The following is a 21,947-nucleotide window of genomic DNA, read 5'->3' as shown; positions in this document are numbered from 1 at the left end:
AAAAGAAAGCAATGCAATATAAAAAAAATAATATTTTTGAGATGAAAATCCTCATCAATGCTGACTATTTGTCACTTCAATGTTTAAGCTACTCAAACATATTGATTTCCATTTTATTGACATTCCCCAACCCATCAACCATACAAGTGATAAGCAGTTAAGATAATCATATTTTTAAAAACGCCTTCAACCTGCCAAGCCACCAAGAACTGGACACTTTTTCTCATTTGAAAAATGGGTGATTCTACCAAGGATTTGAAATGGAAAAACTGGATAATAAAGAAAAAATTGAAAGTGATTTCCCTTTGGAGCCACCAGTTGATTTCCTTGTTGGTATCAACAAAGCTTCATATTTGATACTTTACTTCTCTTATCCTTGGATGCCATATGTGAGTTGTGTTGAATGGCAAGGTCCAATTTCCATAAATCTCCTCTGTAAAGTAATTTATAGAAATTAATGATGAATTATTGTTCCAAAATACTTCCTTAAAATATCTTTTTATCCCATTCACTATATAGATAGCTTACCAAACTTAATGCCTAATTTCAATAACCACTTTTCAGTGTGATTTGGCATGACAGGTTGTGTTCTATTCAAAAGAATGAATTAGTGGCCAAGAGGTTTGCAACCAGTTCTTATCTAGAACACGCAGGTTTGTCTAAATTTTAGACTGTAAAATTTAACAACTTACTCGAATACAGTACTTCACATCTGTGTGTACATAATGCAACAGGGAGTTTGAGTAATAGCATTCTCTGATGTATTTTTTTTACAATGCCCCACATTTTACACTGGTGAGATATAACAAGAGTGCACAACTATCACTGTGTTAGTCATTGAGTGATGAGCAATAGCCTAGAATTGTACTTTTGAGGATTTGTAAATGCTTTGCTGAGTTAATTGTTAACAGAAGAAGCTTTAAATACCTTCAGTTGGACACTTCCATTTGTCTAGAGCAAGAATAGCTCTGGCAGGAACAAGAAACGCTAGGGCACTTGCTTGAAATAAGGGAAGCCTAAGCAAATCAAAATTTAGAAAGTTTAACAAAGCAGACAAGACTGAATTTTAAGCAGCTGTAATTTTGGTGATCATGATCTGCAAATTATTGTGTGCTTTGTGCACACAATAATTAATGACAATTCAACCTAGCTTTAATTGCTTTTTGTTATCAGCTTTAATTAGCAAAATAAAACATAATTATGGATCTAATGCAAATGTTCGATAGTAGCTGCATTACTTTTGGGTCAAGTTTGCTGAAGCTTATCTTGCTTCTCTTTGTTTAAAAAAAATCACCCCAAGGAAATGCACTAAACCTAACCTCACCGTCAAACTCACAGATAAATGGGGTGCTGTAGTAGTCTGGTGGGCTGACATCTACTTTGCAGAGGCCCAGTGACAACTCTCAGACACCTCCTCTTACTTACCTCTCAAACAGGAGCCCACCAAGAAGCACCAGACCATTCTCTCCCACACCATCACTGACCTTAATAGTGCTGGGGATCTCCCATCCATAGTTCCTGCACCCTGCACCTCCCATTTCTACCTCCTACCCAAGATCCACAAACCCATTTGTCCAGGTAGACCCATTGTTTCAGCTTGTTCCTGTCCCTCTGAACTCATATCAGCATACCTCGACTCTGTCTTATCCCCCGTTCTTCAGTCCCATCTTATCTACATCCATGACACTTCACACACTAGGGATCTTTCCAAATGATTTCAAGTTCCCTGGCCCCCATCATCTTATTTTCTCTGTGAATGTCCAGTCCCTATACATCTCCTTCGCCCACCAGGAAGGCCTCAAAGCTCTCCACTTCTTTCTGGACACCAGACCCAACTAATTCCACCACCACTCTCCCCCATCTAGCGAACTTGTCCTCACTCTAAAGAATTTCTCCTTTGGCTCCTCCCACTTCCTTCAAACAAAAGGTGTAGCCATGGGCACTCGCATGGGTCCCAGCTATGCCTGCCTGTTTGTCAGCTACATGGAACATTCTATGTTTCAAGCCTACACTAGTGCCATCACCCACTTTTCCTACACTACATCGACAACTGCATTGGTGCTGCTTCCTACACCCAGGCAGAGATTGTCGACTTCATAAACTTCACCTCCAGCTCCCACCCCGCCCTCAAATTTACCCGGTCCATTTCCAACACCTCCTTCGCCTTTCTCGATCTCTCTGTCTCTGTCTCTGTAGACAGTTTATCCACTGATGTCTATTATAAACCCACAGGCTCTCACAGTTACCTGCACAATACCTCTTCCCACCCTGTTACTTGTAAAAACGCCATTCCCTTCTCTCAATTCCTCTGTCTCTGCCACATCTGCTCTCAGGATGAGGCTTTTCATTCTAGAACAAAGGAGTGTCCTCCTTTTTCAAAGAAAGCAGTTTCCCTTCCTCCACTATCAACGCTGCCCTCAACTGCATCTCTTCCACTTCACACATGTCTGCTCTTACCCTATCCTCCCACCACCCTACCAGGGATAGGGTACCTCTTGTCCTCACCTACCACCACACCAGACTCCGCGTCCAGCACATAATTCTCCAGAATTTCTGCCATCTCCAATGGGATCCCACCACCAAGCACATCTTTCCCTCCCCCCACACCCCCCAACTTTCTGCTTTCCGCAGGGATTGCTCCCTTCATGATTCCCTTGTCCATTTGCCCCTCCCCACTGATCTCCCTCCTGGCACTTATCCTTGCAAGCGAAACAAGTGCTACACCTGCCCCTACACTTCCCCCCTCACTACCATTCAGGGCCCCAAACAATCCTTCCAAATGAGGTGACACTTCACCTGCAAGTCTGTTGGAGTCACCTACTGTATCCAGTGCTCCCGGTGCGGCCTCCTGTATATCGGCGAGACTCAACATTGATTGGGAGTCTGTTTCACTGAGCACCTATGCTTCGTCCGCCAGTAAAAGTGGAATCTCCCAGTTGCCACCTATTTTAATTCCACTTCCCATTCCCATTCTGATATGTGAATGCATGGCCTCCTCTACTGTCGTCTTATATTCCATCTGGGTAGCCTCCAACCTGATGGCATGAACATCGATTTCTGAAACTTCCCAGCTCTTTACTTCATCCCTCTCCCTCCTGGTTGCACCTATCACCCTCTGTTTCTCTCTCCCCTCCCCCACCTTTTAAATCTACTCCTCATTTAACTTGCAACCTTCTTTAATTATAGTAATATTCGAGCCGATGATAGAAAAGCTTCTTAAAGGAAAAAAATGGCCCATGTTATTCAGAGGTCACTTACCTGCATCCAAAAGTTGTCTGAATAAGTGTAGTAATTCCAACACAAGTGAAGATGGTACCAATCAGCTGACTGACAGTATGCTGATCTTTACCAACACAGAGTGATTCAGCCAGCAGAAAGGGTACAGCTATGGTTCCACTAAAGCAGGTCAAGTAGTGCTGGAAGGCCAAGACAAAGTTTTGTAAACAGGAACTCCCTTAAGTTCTAATATACAAATAATTCACTTCAAAAATTAAAAAAAAACAGTGCTGCCAATCTGAAATAAAACTAAAAATATTCAAGATGATCAGGCTTCATTTGTGGAGAAAATCATCAATGTTAAAGACCTGGGAAAAGTCAAAGACAAAACAAGTTTTACAATGTTGGAAAAGGGAAGTGGATATCTACATGGTTTTTTTTAGAATGGAGAATGGGAGAGAGGATTAAAACGGTGAAAGAGGGCAACGAGGGAATTGTCTTTTTTAAATCTCTGCTGATGGATTAGCTCCATTTGTCTTTTGGTAGGGTATTTTCAGTTTTACTATGAAAATTACAAATTAAAACTATTTATTCAGAAAATGAGAACAATGATCAATACAGGCTCTTCAGCCCATGATGTTGTGCCAACCCTGTAAGCCTCTCCAAGATTATTCTAACTCTTCCCTGCTGTATAGCCATCCATTTTTTTATTAATTCATGTTCATATCTAAGAGTCTCTTAAACGTAGTAAGGGATAATTATATTTCTGCAATGAGGCCTATGAGGTTATAAATTAAAACACACAATTTTGATAAACTCACAAAATCATGAAATTCAAAGTGGTTGCTATTGTTGGAAAACAAACCATAACACAACTTAATTCATATAAACAAATATCCTGAAAGTCTGTTGGTCTCGTGCCAAGCCTACAAAGGCACATTATCAAATTCATTTCAAGAACTCTTGTGATTTTTATTTGATCTACAAAAGTCTATATTGAAGTGAAGCAACTTTCAGGAATTGTATTTCCTCTCTACCTCTTATTCTAAAAGGCAAATATCAATACATCTCCAAGCTGTACCACCATACTAAAATGTTAAATAGAATTTCAATATATGGTCCAGCTGAGCAGAAACATACACCTCCTGTTCTGACAGACAGATGATTCTAGTGATATTTTGCCTTAGGTTGTTATAAATAGTTTCATTCCTTCAATCCCCTTGAGAACTCTTCAGCAGAAGCCAACAGCAAGGACAGCTCGGAATACTAAAAAATGTCAGACACAAGAATTAACTGAAAAATAGCCCCAACCAACATTTACCTCAAGGGCAAAGATCTAAAGGAGATAACATTAAAAACATTAATTGCCAAGATTAAAAAATGCACATTTACAAAATGAACAAGTAGAAGCAAAATGAATACCTGAAATCCAAGCAAAATGCAAAGATACCAAGGAGGAACATCTTCTATTTTGTAGATCATATCAAAACTGCTGTTAGGAAGTGTGGATGGTGATGGATTATTTATATCAGTTTCATCAGTCTGGGAAACACAACCCGAGTGAAAACATGGTTACAAAATCTTTTAACAATTGTGACTTGTTGTTACACCTAGATACAAGTCACATTTCAACTATCATTCACAACCAAAATAAATGGAAAACCATACAAAAGTAACTTCCTGACATGGCATTTGATAGCAATGGAATATCTATGATTAAAAATCCGATACATTTTGAAGGCAGAATCTGCAACACAGTTCCAAGACAATGCGGGCCAACTGTTACTCTGCTCACATAACAGTCTACAACAAGTATTCATCCACTTGCTTGGGCTGGTGAATATAATCTTGCCACTTTTGTCCTCCAAGAAACTCAATACATAAACAATTAAGCAATGATGTGGTACCAATCTGAAGTAGCATGGTTATTTACTCTCCCAGACATCTGCCTTTTGACCAAAGAATCCTACGCCCCATTTAAGAATGTAATTACCAATTCAGTCCAAGTAAAACCCTTCATTAATTGTAAGGACCAATGCGTAATTGTTTTGTTCATTTGCCCACTGAACTAGTTAAGAGGACAGTGTTGGTGGAGAGATGCAATATATTCCTTGAATGAATAAAGTTCAAGTTTCCTTTGTACAAAGTTGCTCTTGATATTCTGTCTTTTAACATCATTGCTTCAATGGAATGCAAGGCTGTAAAGATTGTTCACATTAATGTAAAGGTTGAAAGCAATAAAACCAAGCACAAATTCGGTTAAATGTGTCCTGATGAAGCCTGAAACATTGATGGTTCATTCTCTTCCATAAGTCCAGGACCAGCCTATTGGCTCACGGTGTCTGACCCACCAAGGGAGGAGTTGTAAAGTTTGATGGCCACAGGCAGGAATGACTTCCTATGACGCTCTGTGTTGCATCTCGGTGGAATGAGTCTCTGGCTGAATGTACTCCTGTGCCCAACCAGTACATTATGTAGTGGATGGGAGACATTGTCCAAGATGGCATGCAACTTGGACAGCATCCTCTTTTCAGACACCACTGTCAGAGAGTCCAGTTCCAACCCCACAACATCACTGGCTTTATGAATGAGTTTGTTGATTCTGTTGGTGTCTGCTACCCTCAGCCTGCTACCCCAGTTCCTCTAACTTTATTAAAACAGCATAAAGACAAAAAAGCATAAATCAGCGACAATAGCAAATGCAAAGAAAGATTGAAAGGGAATTAGTTTTAATATTTGCAAAATATGGTTATCAGGCTACTGATTTAGACTGTCAGATGTGGTATTATCTTGGAAGCAGGCAGATTTCCTGGGACTGATCAAGTCTATTACATCTACCAGGAACGTACGAATAAACAGGGGTACATGAAACAGGGAAAGTCTAGTACAAGTTGACACAGTAGTGCAACTAATGGAGATATTGGCTCGCATGTCAGACACTGGGGTTCAATCCTGATTTTGAGTATTGTCTGTGTAGAGTTTGTATATTCACACAGTTTCCCTGGTGCTCCGGCTTCTTCAAGCAACACAAAATGTACAAGTTGGCAAGTGAAATGCCTCTACTGCTTCAGTGAGTCAAAGAACATTGGGATTCAAGTAGGATTAGTGAGATTGGGCTGCAGATGGTTGGCAAAGACTGAAGCATTTTTTTTGCACCATTCTGCACAGTTTTTCTCTAATAATGGCAGACATCAAACGGGAACTTGCAATCAAACTAACAAGGCAAGAAGAAAAAAGAAACCAGCATCTCACTCATTGGAGGCCAAGCCTCTACCTATGAGATTTGTGGAACAGATGTACTTATTGTCTGGATGCTTACTCGACAAATCTGTTGTGATATATCTGCATCCAGAGTGACTTATTGTGGTCACAAGTAAGATTTATTGAAAATTGGGTATTATCAACTATGGGTCGGTCGGTCATGCAGTGGCATCAGCCCTGGACTTCGAGGTGGATGGTCCTGAGACTGAATCTCACCAGGTCCCAATCTGGGCAGCAGCAGTATCGGCACAGAAGAAAGGCCTGGAAATCTACTTCCGTGTCTTGCCATGAAATCCCTATGGACAGCTACACTATCCATGGAGTTGCCATGAGTCTACAGCACTCAACAGCAACAACAATTATCAACTTTAATCATAGATATGTGGGTGGAGAGAGCAGCAACATTGTGAAGGGGGAACCAAAGTATTATTGTGCAACTTAAACCTTTAGGCAAATTTAATTCTGAGTTCTACCAAATTATTACCAATGCCTCACTTTTACATAGCATAGAAACATAGAAAATAGGTGCAGGAGTAGGCCATTCAGCCCTTCGAGCCTGCACCGCCATTCAGTATGATCATGGCTGATCATCCAACTCAGAACCCTGTACCAGCCTTCCCTCCATTCCCCCTGATCCCTTTAGCCACAAGGGCCATATCTAACTCCCTCTTAAATGTAGCCAATGAACTGGCCTCAACTGTTTCCTGTGGCAGAGAATTCCACAGATTCACCACTCTCTGTGTGAAGAAGTCTTTCCTAATCTCGGTCCTAAAGGGCTTCCCCTTTATCCTCAAACTGTGACCCCTCGTTCTGGACTTCCTCAACATCGAGAGCAATCTTCCTGCATCTAGCCTGTCCAATCCCTTTAGGATTTTATACATTTCAATAAGATCCCCCCCTCAATCTTCTAAATTCCAACAAGTATAAGCCTAGTTGATCCAGTCTTTCATCATATGAAAGTCCTGCCATCCCAGGAATCAATCTGGTGAACTTTCATTGTACTCCCTCTATGGCAAGGATGTCTTTCCTCAGATTAGGGGACCAAAACTGCACACAATACTCCAGTTGTGGTCTCACCAAGGCCTTGTACAACTACAGTAGTACCTCCCTGCTCCTTACTTGAATCCTCTTGCTATGAATGCCAGCATACCATTCGCCTTTTTCACCGCCTGCTGTACCTGCATGCCCATTTTCAATGACTGGGGTATAATGACACCCAGGCCGCGTTCCACCTCCCCTTTTCCTAATCGGCCACCATTCAGATAATAATCTGTTTTCCTGTTTTTGCCACCAAAGTGGATAACCTCACATTTATCGACAATAAGTTGCATCAGCCATGAATTTGCCCACTCACCTAACCTATCCAAGTCACCCTGCATCCTCTTAGCATCCTCCTCACAGCTAACACTGCTGTCCAGCTTCATGTCATCTGCAAACTTGGAGATGCTGCATTTAATTCCCTCATCTAAGCCATTAATATATATTGTAAACAACTGGGGTCCCAGCACTGAGCCTTGCGGTACCCCACTAGTCACTGCCTGCCATTCTGAAAAGGTCCCGTTTATTCCCACTCTTTGCTTCCTGTCTGCCAACCAATTTTCTATCCATATCAATACCTTACCCCCAATACCGTGTGCTTTAAGTTTGCACACTAATCTCCTGTGTGGGAACTTGTCAAAAGCCTTTTGAAAATCCAAATATACCACATCCACTGGTTCTCCCCTATCCACTCTACTAGTTACATCCTCAAAAAATTCCATGAGATTCGTCAGACATGATTTTCCTTTCACAAATCCATGCTGACTTTGTCCGATCATTTCACCGCTTTCCAAATATGCTGTTATCACATCTTTGATAACTGACTCTAGCATTTTCCCCACCACCGATGTTAGGCTAACCGGTCTATAATTCCCCAGTTTCTCTCTCCCTCCTTTTTTAAAAAGTGGGGTTACATTAGCCACCCTCCAATCCTCAGCAACTAGTCCAGAATCTAAAGAGTTTTGAAAAATTATCACTAATGCATCCATTATTTCTTGGGCTACTTCCTTAAGCACTCTGGGATACAGACCATCTGGCCCTGAGGATTTATCTGCCTTTAATCCCTTCAATTTACCTAATACCACTTCCCTACTAACATGTATTTCCCTCAGTTCCTCCATCTCACTGGACCCTCTGTCACCTATTATTTCTGGAAGATTATTTATGTCTTCCTTAGTGAAGACAGAACCAAAGTAGTTATTCAATTGGTCTGCCATGTCCTTGCTCCCCATAATCAATTCACCTATTTCTGTCTGTAGGGGACCTACATTTGTCTTAACCAATCTTTTTCTTTTCACATATCTATAAAAGCTTTTACAGTCCGTTTTTATGTTCCCTGCCAGTTTTCTCTCATAATCTTTTTTTCCCCTTCCTAATTAAGCCCTTTGTCCTCCTCTGCTGGACTCTGAATTTCTCCCAGTCCTCAGGTGAGCCACTTTTTCTGGCTAATTTGTATGCTTCTTCTTTGGAATTGATGCTATCCCTAATTTCCCTTGTCAGCCATGGGTGCACTACCTTCCTTGAGTTATTCTTTTGCCAAACTGGGATGAACAATTGTTGTAGTTCATCCATGCGATCTTTAAATGCTTGCCATTGCATATCCATTTAAAAAAGTAATGGAAAAAAGCAACCATCATGGTATCGATTTGCATTGTATAATCCAAAGTTTGCCCACTCACCCTGTTTAAAAGAAAATAATTTACAGGACAAAAAGAAAGAAAACAGACTAAAAGGGACAATGCACCCCTACTTACTTTACCCACCCACCTGATTTGTTAAAAACTGAAAACAAGAATATTGCATGCTGTGTGGATGAAAAAATAGAATTTTTATGTTTTCCAATAACTCATCGTCAATCCTGTAACATCCATCATTGTGACATCAGCAAGTAGCCAAGCTATTCATATATAACAAACAATTGAGGTTCCAGCTTGCATTTTACAGGGATGTCACTAGCCATTTCCTTCTAAGTATATTCTTACTCCAGTCTTCAAGGAGAGGGAAATCAAGGGTAATATTCCCAAAAAGCATAAAGTTAAAGTACAAGATTAAGCACCATCATGTGTGGCATTGTTAAAAGCCTTTTGAAAATCCAAAAATGCAACATCAACAAGTTCTCCATTGTCTATCCTGCTTGGTATTTCTTCAAAGAATTCCAAACAAGATTGTCAGGAAAGAATTTCCCTTGAGGAAACCAGGTTGTCTGCAGCCTATTTTATCATGTGCTTCCAAGTACCCTGAGATGGCATCTTTAATAATTGACCCCCATATCTTCCCAACCACTGAGGTCAGACTAACTGGCCTATAGTTTCCTTTGTTTTGCCTCTCTTCTTCTTGAAGAGCGGAGTGACATTTGCAATTTTCCGGTCTTCTGGAACCACTCCAGAATCTAGTAATTCTTGAAAGGTCATTACCAGAGCCCCCTCGATATCTTCAGCCACCTCCTTTAGAACTCTGGTCCAGGTGACATATCTGTTTTCCAAGAACTTTCTCTCTAGTTATGGTAACTTCACACATTCATGCCCCCGACACCTGGAACTTCCACCATACTGCTGATATCTTCCACAGTGAAGACTCATGCAAAATACTTATTCAATTCATCGACCATTTCGTTGACAATTGGCAAGCAAGTAGACATTGGCTGTTGGTGCAAATAATATAGGCAAGGCTCCAAAGGAATGCCCCACATTGAAAATCTGTAAAACAAGTCATGTCAGGCATAATCTGTGAAAAGAGAAACAAAATTCAACCATTGTTGGTAGATTCTCAGGTGGTGATGAGAGGGTGTACAGGAATGAGATATGCCAATTAGTGGAGTGGTGCCGCAGCAACAATCTGGCACTCAACGTCAGCAAGACAAAAGAGTTGATTATGGACTTCAGGAAGGGTAAGACGAAGGAACACATACCAATCCTCACAGAGGGATCAGAAGTGGATAGAGTGAGCAGCTTCAAGTTCCTGGGCGTCACTGGTCCCAACATATCGATGTAGTTATAAAGAAGGCAAGGCAGTGGCTATACTTCATTAAGAGATTGAAGAGATTTGGCATGTCAACAAATACACTCAAAAACTTCTATAGTTGCAACGCGGGAGAGCATTCTGACAGGCTGTGGTTCGGAGGGGCTTCTGCACAGGACCGAAAAAAGCTACAGAAGGTGGTAAACTTAGTCGGCTCCATCTTGCATATTAGCCTACAAAGTACCCAGGACATCTTCAGGGAGCGGTGTCTCAGAAAGACAGTGTCTATTATTAAGGACCCCCAGCACCCAGGGCATGCCCTTTTCTCACTGTTACCATCAGTTAGGAGATACAGAAGCCTGAAGGCACACACTCAGCGATTCAGGAACAGCTTCTTCCCCCCTGCCATCCGATTCCTAAATGGACGTTGAATCTTTGGACACTACCTCACTTTTTAAAAAAAATACAGTATTTCTGTTTTGCACGTTTTTAAATCTATTCAATACACACAATTGATTTACTTGATTATTTATTATTATTATTTTATTCATTTTTTTTCTCTCTGTTAGATTATGTATTGCATTGAACTGCTGCTGCTAAGTTAACACATTTCATGTCACATGCCGGTGATAACAAACCTGATTCTGATTCTGAAAATTATCATGGTGAGTCTGGAGTCAAACAAGGCTTAGATAGTGGATTGCCTTTTCTGAAGACATTCAGACCAAATACAATATTTTCATGAAAAGATGCAGAGTAGCACCTTTGGACCAATAGTTCAGAACTCTGGCTTCTAGTACAGTAAGGTAACCACTACAATACTGTACCCTAATGTCACAACTGTGGACACTAATGTGGAGTCTCCGCAATCTCACAGGTGGACAGCTGAAAGAAGATAGCAATCACGCACGTGAAAATTCCCACATTCCAGCCAATTAAGGTACCTTGTATTAAACTCTCTTCCTTTTGTTTCAGTCCTGTCATGTTTTGACTGAAGGACAGCAATGGCAACACGCCCTGATCACCTTAGTCCTCATTGCAGGAAAGATTAGTGACTTAAAAAGAAACTGTTAAAGCAGCAGTATTAACTTAGTTCTTAGTTACTGTTTTCGAGCCACAGTGACAGCTTCAGTGTTTAGTTTGAGAGTTTTTAGTTCATGGCCATGTTGCCCTTGCATTTATTATTTTCCTTCGTTCTATACAGTTCTTAATAAAGACCAGTGAACTGTTCATTCCTTGGCTGTGTCTCTTGCGACAGCAAGACTTGAGCACCAAAATGGACCCAGTGGAGAGAGGACAGCTGGAATCATCCCTGAGCCTCATTGTCAGGTGAGGGAGAAGTTAAAGTCATTGGAGGGTGGGATGGCAGAAATGGCTTCCACAGGGCGACTGCTACTCTCAGAGCGGCAAACCAGTCCATGCTAGAAGAACAGGTGACAGCACTCACAACAATGGTACAGCAAATCACAACACATGGTCTGAATTTTGTGTTCAGGTGGGGGAGAGGTTAAAGTCAGTGGAGGCTGAGTTGGCAGGAACAGCTCTAACGGTGCGACAACTACTGTCAGATCAGCAAGGCCAGTCCATGCTGAAAGAATAGGTATCAGAAATCACAACGACAGTTCAGCACCTCACAACAGAGAGAATTAGGTTACTGCGCTCACTGCCCCTATTCAGTAGCCCTCTGCCGGGGCAGCCACACTTCCAGCACTGGCACGTTCTCCATCCTCCTCTATTGCAGTCGCATCAGCTTCGGCCCCGAATGCCCTGATTCCCTTGGCTACTTCCTGACCCAAACCAAACATTCCTCCAATCTGTTGATAATCCGATGACCCTGGGAACAACTACGGGAACTTTATCACTCAGTGTGACCTGCCTTTCCAAGCCCAGCCAGGCTGGTTCAGAAATGATGCTTGCATGGTGAATTTCTTAAGCGACTCCCTATTCAATGCCCAATGAGAACAAGGTTCTCATGCAGATTAATCTTTTCAACAATTTGTAGTTGAGCTCTGGACAGTGTTTGACCTTCCAGTACGGAGTCAGCAGAGTGCCCACTGACCCCTGCACCTGCGCCAAGGGAGAGGGACAGCAAGAGACCAAGCAGTAAAGTTCAGACGGGGTGGTGCAAAATGTCTCTCATCACTGTTTTCCTCAGATGTCTGGCATGAGATCGCAGTGTGTGGTGAACAGGACAGCCAGATGACCAGCTAAATCTGGTGATTTGAATAGACAACCAGGCAGCTGAGTGGCACAGAGGGAGAATGCCCTGAACCTCCTACTCATTTGATCCCTGCCCATCTCCAGCCCCTCTCATATCATCCAGTAAACAGCCTGCATGCAGGTGAGGGTTGGGGGGGGGGAGCGGGGAGGCCTGCAACTAACTCAGGAGGAACAAGATTGACGCAGAAGAACAAGATTAATGCGGAAGAACAAGATTGATGTAGAAGAATAAGATTGTTGCCTCTACCGTGGCTCTCCAGGACACTTCTCGGTATCGGGTCCCAAGCGCTCAGCAAGAAGGGGAATTCTGACAGGTCAATTGTCCCTGTAAGCATCTGCCGCAGTCAAATATTCTGTGCTATTGTTTTCTATGACTGAATAATGTTCCCAGCTTCCTCATACTCGGGGTTCCATACCCATGAACTTCAGGCATTTACCGACTCTGAGGAGGCCAGGAGCCTCGTGGATATCTGTCAGGCTCAGAGATGGGGAGCTCCCACTCAATAGCTGAGGGAGAATATTGAGATCAAGGCTCTGGATGGTCAGCTTCTGGGCATCAGCAAGATCCACCTTTCCACAGTACTCCTCCAACCAGTGCTCGAGGGCAACCATAGGGAATAGCTCTCCTTCGATCATGCTGATTCACCTGAACTGTCGCTGGGGCTTGGTCTTCCCTGAGAGTGGAGAGCCACACCATGCTACATGGGACCACGCGTAGTGGAGAAGGCTCTCAACAGAGTTTCCTATAGGCTGCGGCTACAATCATCCATGAATATTCATCCAGTGTGGCATGTTTCCCAGCTCAATCCCAGTGATTTCCTCTCCCCTTGCTCCAGTCTCCACTCCTCCACTTCCCCCACCTGGCCTGATCCATCTATGTGTTGCATCCTGGCATCTCGCCAGGTGTGGGGGCAATGTCCAGTTCCTCATTGATTGGAAGGGGTAAGGGCCAGAAGAATATTCTTGGGTTCCAGCTCAACACATCCTGGACAACACTCTCATCCAGGACTTCTAGTGGGCACAGGCCTCCAGCACGTCAAATGCTGCGCCTAGAGAGGGGGTCTTGTCACAAGCATAGACACTGCTGTGGAGTTTGGGTGCTCTCGCAGCCTGGTAGCTGAAAGAAGGCAGCAATCGTGCACATTAGGATGCAGCCAGTCCAACCAATTAGGATTGCTTTCTAATAGTATTTAACTCTCTTCCTTTAGTTTCAGTCTTGTCAAGTCTTGATCAAAGCACAGTAATGACAATGCTCCCTGTTTGCCTTAGCCCACATTCCAGAAAGATAATTAGTGACTTTGATAGATGCTGTTAAAAGAGCGGTATTAATTTAGTTCTAGGTTACTGCTTTTGAGCTGCAGTGACAGAGTTAGTATTTTAGTGAGATTGAGAGTTTATTATTTTCCTTTGTTCTGTACAGTTCTTATTAAAACTAAGAGAATTGTTTATTCCATATCTGTGTCACACCCTCTGCATTTGGACCATCACTGAAGCTTTGTGTCACCTAAAAAAAATAATGATGGAATGAGACAAATTCAATGTAACACTGAATGATTTTTTTTTGCAGGGAGAACACAAAACCATGCATGCCAAAATAATATAGCCTTACGGAATGGGCACCAGCCAAGATATCCAAGGGGTTTGTGCGACAATTTTTATGTTAGCAATGGATATGGGATGGTAGGCTTTGTTCACATAGACACAACACAGCAATAGGTGCATGTACTAATATTGTGATCCTGGTTATTGCAGGCTAGTAATAATAGAAAAAAGTGTATTTGGAGGGACTGCAGAAATGTTAGAATGGCTCCAGTGAATAGAGATAACAGTTACAATGATAGTCTCACAAGGCAGGGTTTATTCTCTTTCAAAAAGTGAATTTATTATGGGGAACAAGGAAATGGCAGACGAGTTGAACAGGTACCTTGGATCTGTCTTCACTAGGGAAGACACAAACAATCTCCAAGATATAATAGTGGCCAAAGAACCTAGGGTAATGGATGAAGCAAAGGAAATTTATATTAGGCAGGAACTGGTGTTGGATAGACTGTTGGGTCTGAAGGCTGATAAGTCCCCGGGACCTGATGGTCTACATCCCAGGGTACTTAAGGAGGTGGCTTTAGAAATCGTGGACGCATTGGTAATCATTTTCCAATGTTCTATAAATTCAGTATCAGTTCCTGTGGATTGGAGGGTGGCTAATGTTGTCCCACTTTTCATGAAAGGAGGGAGAGAGAAAACAGGGAATTATAGACCGGTTAGCCTGACATCAGTGGTGGGAAAGATGCTGGAGTCAATTATAAAAGATGAAATTATGACACATTTGGATGGCAGTAACAGGATCGATCCAAGTCAGCGTGGATTTACAAAGTGGAAATTGTGCTTGACTAATCTTCTGGAATTTTTTGAGAATGTAACTATGAAAATGGACAAGGGAGAGCCAGTGGACGTAGTGTACCTGGACTTTCAGAAAGCCTTTGATAAAGTCCCACATAGGAGATTAGTGGGCAAAATTAGAGCACATGGTATTGGGGGCAGAGTACTGACATGGATTGAAAATTGGCTGGCTGACAGGAAACAAAGAGTAGCAACTAACGGGTCCCTTTCGGAATGGCAGGCAGTGACCAGTGGGGTACCTCAGGATTCAGTGCTGTGACTGCAGCTGTTTACAATATACATTAATGATTTAGTTGAAGGGATTAAAAGTAACATTAGCAAATTTGCAGATGACACAAAGCTGGGTGGCAGTGTGAAATGTGAGGAGGATGTTATGAGAATGCAGTGTGACTTGGACAGGCTGGGTGAGTGGGTGGATGCATGGCAGATGCAGTTTAATGTGGATAAATGTGAAGTTATCCACTTTGGTGGTAAGAACAGGAAGGCAGATTATTATCTAAATGGAGTCAAGTTTGGAAAAGGGGAAGTACAACGAGATCTAGGTGTTCTTGTACATCAGTCACTGAAAGCAAGTATGCAAGTACAGCAGGCAGTGAAGAAAGCTAATGGCATGCTGGCCTTCATAACAAGGGGAATTGAGTATAATAGCAAAGAGGTCCTTCTGCAGCTGTACCGGGCCCTGGTGAGACCACACCTGGAGTACTGTGTGCAGTTTTAGTCTCCAAATTTGAGGAAAGACATTCTTGCTACTGAGGGAGTGCAGCGTAGGTTCAAAAGGTTAATTCCCAGGATGACGGGACTGTCATATGTTGAAAGATTGGAGTGACTGGGCTTGTATACACTGGAATTTAGAAGGATGAGAGGGGATCTGATTGAAACATATAAGATTATTAAAGGATTGGACACGCTGGAGGCAGAAAGCATAATCCCGCTGATGGGTGAGTCCAGAACCAGAGGCCACAGTTTAAGAATAAGGGGTAGGCCATTTAGAACGGAGTTGAGGAAAAACTTTTTCACCCAGCGAGTGTGGATATGTGGAATGCTCTGCCCTAGAAGGCAGTGGAGGCCAAGTCTCTAGATGCTTTCAAGAAAGAGATGGATAGAGCTCTTAAAGATAGCGGAATCAAAGGTTATGGGGATAAGGCAGGAACTGGATACTGATTGTGGATGATCAGCCATGATCACAGTGAATGGCGATGCTGGCTCGAAGGGCTGAATGGCCTACTCCTGCATCTATTGTCTATTGTCTATTGTAAAACTAGAAAATGTTATTAGCTTTTAGTATGAAGGGGATCAATCGGGTAATTTAACAGGTTTTACATTGAGGGGAGCACTCGTGACCAGAGGGCACTGATGAAATGTGACTTGCCAGTGGACCAGTAATAAGACTGGAAGGTACTCTTAAGATATAAGTATACTTCATTCTTTACACTGTTCCAGACAATAGGAATGCACGGTATTATGGGGAAAGAGAGAAAGACTGACTGGATTGCTCTTAGAAAGAGATCCACAAAATCATGGATGAAATTACCTTAAAACCATTTGATATAGGAGCAAAATTAGACCATTTGGCCCATCAAAACTGCTCCACAATTTCATCATGGCTGATCCAATTTTCCTGTCAGCTCTAATCTCCTGTCTTCTCCCTGTATCCTTTCATGCCCTGACCAATCAAAAATCTATCAACCCCTGCCTTACATATACATAAAGACTTGGCCTCGATGGCTTCCTGTGGTAAAGAATTCCTCAGATTCACCATTCTCTGGCTAAAGAAGTTCCTCATTAACTCCATTCTAGAAGGACACCCCTCTATTCTGAGACCATGTCTTCTGGTCTTAGATTCTCCCAGCACAGGAAACATCCTCTCCACATCCACACTATCAAGACCTTTCACTATTCAATAGGTTTTAATGCGGTCACCCGTCATTCTTCTGAATTCTAGTGAATACAGGCCCAGAGCCATCAATTGTTAAATCATTGTCAGGAAACTCCTTTGAACCCTCTCCAGTTACAGGATATCCTGTCTACAAATAAGGGGCCCAAATTTGTTCACAGTTCTCCAAGTGAGGCCTCACCAGTGCTTTATATAAAGTATCGACATTACATCCTTGCTCTTATATTCTAGTCCTCTTGAAATGAATGCTGACATTGCATTTGCCTTCCTCACCACAGACTCAACCTGCAAATTAATCTTTAGGGAACCTGCATTAGGACTCCCAACCACCTCTGCATATCAACCTTTGGTATTTTCTCTCCATTTAGAAGTTAGTCTCAACCCTTTCATTTCTTCTACCAAAGTGCATGACCATATACTTCCCGACACAGTATTTCATCTGCTGTTTCCTAACACAGACCCCCGTGGAACACGCCTTGTCACTGGCAACCAGTCAAAAAAGGCTCCCTTTATTCCCATTCCTTGCCACCTGCCGATCAGCCACTGCTTTATTCATGCTCGAACCTTCCCTGTAATACCACAGACCCGTTGCTTGTTAAGCAGCCTTATATGTGGCACCTTATCAAAGGCCTTCTGAAATCCAAGGACACAATATCAACCAATTCTCATTTGTCTATCCTGCTTGTTACTTCTTCAACGAATTACAGCAGATTTGTCAGGCAAGATTTTCCCTTGAGGAAACCATACTATCTACAGCCTATTTTATCATGTGCCTCCAAGTACCCCGGGACCTCATCCTTAATATTCGACTGCAACATCTTCCCAACCACTGAGATCAGGCTAACTGTCCTATAGTTTCTTTTCTTTTGCCTCACTCCCTTCTTGAAAAGTGGAGTGAGATTTGCAATTTTCCAGTCTTCCGGAACCATTCCAGAATCTAGTGACATTTACCGGGTGTACTACAAATGAGTATGTCCTAATCTTTGTGCTTTAAGATATTGCCTTCGGGCAGGTGGGGCTTGTCAGTCTTGAACGGCAGCCTGCCTAGGTGAAGGAAAACTCTGATTTTAAACCTCCGCTGCCTTGCGGCCATACCCACCCATGGGAGTGGCTTTGGGAGTAAACCTGAGGAAGAAATCTGGAGCTGGGGTCCCTAAGGCAGTTTGATGTTGTTTACAACTTCACTCTGACAACCTCTGTGACAACACTGGTGCCAGCTTGCCTTTCCCTTGGACTACAACAGTGACGTGGAGATGGGGAGCCCGCTGCATGGGCAACAGCCGGTTCTTCAAATCTTTCCACCCAGGCTTGCGCCCTGGAGAGGACACAGTCCACCGGAGAAGCAAACCCATGATCCTCTGTGATTGAAGGCTGCCTACAGAAGATATTGCCTTCAGCCTAACATACAGCCCAAATAAACTACATCAAAAGATATCTCTCAGAAAAACACAAATTAGGTTACAAGCCATGACCTTCTGGATAAAGCACTAATGGCTCTTTCCAAACTGTTAATATTATCTAATGGCTTGTCACACTACCTTTTGTCATTAACTTCCCCAGACAGTAGTTAGATTGGCAAGACAATAAGCTTTGAATCAGGATTTGAGAGGGAAGTTATACTTTAAGGAAGGGATGATGCATAAATAATCAACACCTGGAATGCCCTAATCATTTAAAATTTCTTCATTATCTTTTTTTACACCCAGTCATAGGTATCATCAATTTTTGCTGAGTTATTAATCTTCACAGCTGTCATCTCATTCTAACAAGGTTTCCTGATGACATTTAAACATCACCTTTTGCTCTAATTTGTCATTGATATCCCAATAAATTTGTGTATATTTTCTTATTCCATAAATATTAATAAAACAATGAATCTATACTTGTTCCATTTTCATTTACAACACATCCCTTTAAAACAGAGATAATCTTTTTGACAACCTTCTTATCTACAGTATTTTTAAGTTTTGTAAATAAATATCCTCTTGAAAGGCTTTCGTATTCCTTTTAGGAATGTTCTTTCTTTTTTTTTTAAATTGCATATTTCTCCCCATTCATCAATTTATAATATTTTAAACATTCCATTTAATATTATTATTTTCACTCACTGTTTTGTATCATGAATATTTTTGCAATTATATCTGTGTTAAAGGGCACAAGATCATTATAAAGCAAAATTATTTTGAATATTTCTCATAGGTTATCTGCAAATGTGACCAGTTTTCTGCCACTTCATGTTCCAGAAATTCTTCTGAAATTTATCATTTTAAGCAAAATTGTCCTTTATCAGAGCAAATATCAAATTCAATCATGATCTGTGGTAGATAAATATTTCGTTACTGTTAGATTAATGCAAGCTAAATCAACAATACTGTATTTCAATAAAGGAGCATTAAGATTCACTGCCTTTCTCCTTGAATTGAATTGAATTGACTTTATTTCTAACATCCTTCATATATGCAAGGAGTAAAAATCTTTAAGTTACGTCTCCGTCTAAATGTCAATGTGCAATTATAGTAATTTGTAATAAATAGTATATACATTAAGATATTCAACAGAACAGTCAATATAGCTTAGAAATACAACGGTGTCAGTATGAATAATCAGCCTAATGGCTTTGTAGAAGATGCTGTCCCGCATCCTGTTGGTCCTGGCTTTGTGGTTGAGGTGATTTGGGTCCCCAGTGATCCTTCTGGCCCTTTTTATGCACCAGTTGCTGTAAATGTCCTGAATAGTGGGAAGTTCACATCTACAGATGTGCTGGGCTGTCTGCACCACGCTCTACAGAGCCCTGCAATTAAGGGAAGTACAGTTCCCATACCAAGCAATGATACAGCCAGTCAGGATGCTCTCAAGTTGTGCCCCCGTAGAAAGTTCTTATGATTGGGGGCCCATACCAAACTTCTTCAACCGTCTGAGGTGAAAGAGGCGCTGTTGTGCCTGTTTCATCACGTAGCCGGTATTAACAGACCAAGTGAGACCCTCGGTGCTGTGTACACCCAGGAACTTGAAGCTGTTCACCCTCTCAACCCCAGACCTATTGATGTCAATAAGGGTTAGCCTGTCTCCATTCCTCATGTAGTTCATAACCAGCTCCTTTGTTTTTGCAGCATTGAGGTAGAGGTTGTTTTCTTGATATCACTGTGTCAGGGTGATGACATCTTCTCTGTAGGCTGCCTCGTTATTATTTGAGATAAAGTTAATCATTGTAGTATCATCTGCAAATTTAATTTGCAGATTGGAACTGTGGGTGGTAATACAGTCACGGGTGTACAGAGAGTAAAGGAGGGGGCTTAGGACACAGCCCTGGAGTCTCCTGTGTTGAAGGTCAGAGAGGAAGAGGTGAGGGAGCCCACTCTTACCACCTACTGGCGAGCTGACAGGAAGTCCAGGATCCAGCTGCACAAGGCAGGGTGAAGGCCGAGTTTTCTGAGCTTCTTGTCAAGCCTGGAGGGAATTTTGGTGTTGAATGTTGTCCAAGAACAGCATTCTCACATGGGCATTCCTCTTCTCCAGGTGTGTAACAACAATGTGAAGAGCTGTGGCTATTTCACCATCCGTTGATCGGTTGTGTTGGTAGGTAAATTGTAGGGGGTCCAGAGTGCGTGGTAGCATGCTGCAGATATAGTCCTTGACCAGCCTCTCAAAGCATTTGCTTAGTATTAAGGTGAGTGTGACAGGACACCAGTCATTCAGACATGTTACCTTGGTCTTTTTAGGTACAGGACAATGTGGATGTTTTGAAGCAGGAGGGCACTCTACACTGGGAGAGAGAGAGAGATTAAAACTGTCTGCAAACACACCAACCAGTTGTGCCACACACACTCTGAGTACCCACCCTGGAATGTCACCTGGTCCCACAGCCTTGCAGTTGTTCACTCATTGGAAACCCCTGCGTACTTCAGCCTTAGAGATGACCAAGCTACGAATCACATCAGTGGCTCTCCTCAGGGCTCAGTGTTGGCAACCTCAAACCGAACGTAAAAAAGATTTAGGTCATCTGGGAGAGAGGCAGCGATGTTGACAGCACCATTGTGTTTAGCTTTGAAGTCTGCCTAAGCTGCATGTTGTTGGTGCAGAGTTGTGTCTGGATCTTGTCCTTGTATTGTTGTTTCACTTCTGCATTTTTTCAGTTCCTGGTGGCTACCGGTGGTGAAATCTCTGTCTCGCAGTGTGAGTGCAGCATGCATGGAACTGTTGGTCCGGGGTTTCTGATTTGGATAGACCCTGACTGATTTTTGGGGGACAATGTCCTCGATGCACTTCCAGATGAAGCTTGTGACCCCATCTGACTTACACTCTGCTGCTGAAGGAGGGAAGTATAAGTGTGCATTGTTGATAAAACTTGGCAACCTACTTCAGAATCAGCTAGATCTCTGAAGTATATAGAAACCCCCATGAAAGAGGGAGACAAGACATGAGTATGCAGCAGGCAAATCTTAAGAGGAGGCACAAAATGGAATTCTAGTGGAATTGACTGGCAAGGACTTGTGCAAGGGGTGGTGGTTGGGTAGTACCATAGTATAGTACAAGAGTAGAAGGTTTTGAAATCCTTGAAGACAATTTCAAAGGACGATGTTAGGCATTGTTGGCTTAACATCAGATCAAAATTGTAAAAGGGAATTTTGTTAGACCTTCCCAGAGATATTTGTCAGTATCGGGGTCCTAATGTGAGGCACAATCCGCTGTTTGGACAATTTACATACTGGCCCAGATAAACTGGAAAAGCAAGGTGTCTGGATCAGAGGCAAGAGTTGGACCGATTTCTCTTGCTCTCCTGCAATGCTCACTCCTCTCTTCATGATGTTGAGGCTGTGAAACCACCCTGGTGGCTCTGCTTCATGGCTGTGAGCCTCACGGTGATTTGCCCTGATAATATGATGAACTGAGATGAGCCTTTGGGCCTACTCCAGGCTGCTCCAAGGATTCGGATCCAAGGACTCAATTTGGTTCAGACTGCTGT

The 21,947-nt window shown here is 42.4% G+C and overlaps 1 protein-coding gene across 4 annotated transcripts in view; it reads right to left on the bottom strand.

The window, feature by feature from the left end:
- Nucleotides 1-21,947, bottom strand: part of slc23a1 (solute carrier family 23 member 1) — a 178,461-nt gene that overhangs the window by 53,768 nt on the left and 102,746 nt on the right. For all 4 annotated transcript variants that reach the window (XM_063053422.1, XM_063053425.1, XM_063053424.1 and 1 more), the window contains 4 exons: nt 4,639-4,758; nt 3,259-3,416; nt 928-1,016; nt 366-433 (listed from right to left, as the gene is read on the bottom strand). In XM_063053422.1, coding sequence (XP_062909492.1) covers nt 366-433; nt 928-1,016; nt 3,259-3,416; nt 4,639-4,758 — 435 coding nt within the window. The remainder of the gene's footprint in view (nt 1-365; nt 434-927; nt 1,017-3,258; nt 3,417-4,638; nt 4,759-21,947) is intronic.

This window comes from Mobula hypostoma, chromosome 7, assembly GCF_963921235.1.
Source record: "Mobula hypostoma chromosome 7, sMobHyp1.1, whole genome shotgun sequence".
Classification (NCBI taxonomy): domain Eukaryota; kingdom Metazoa; phylum Chordata; class Chondrichthyes; order Myliobatiformes; family Myliobatidae; genus Mobula; species Mobula hypostoma.
The sequence above is the reverse complement of the archived record's forward strand: the minus strand, read 5'-3'. Positions and strand labels throughout refer to the sequence as shown.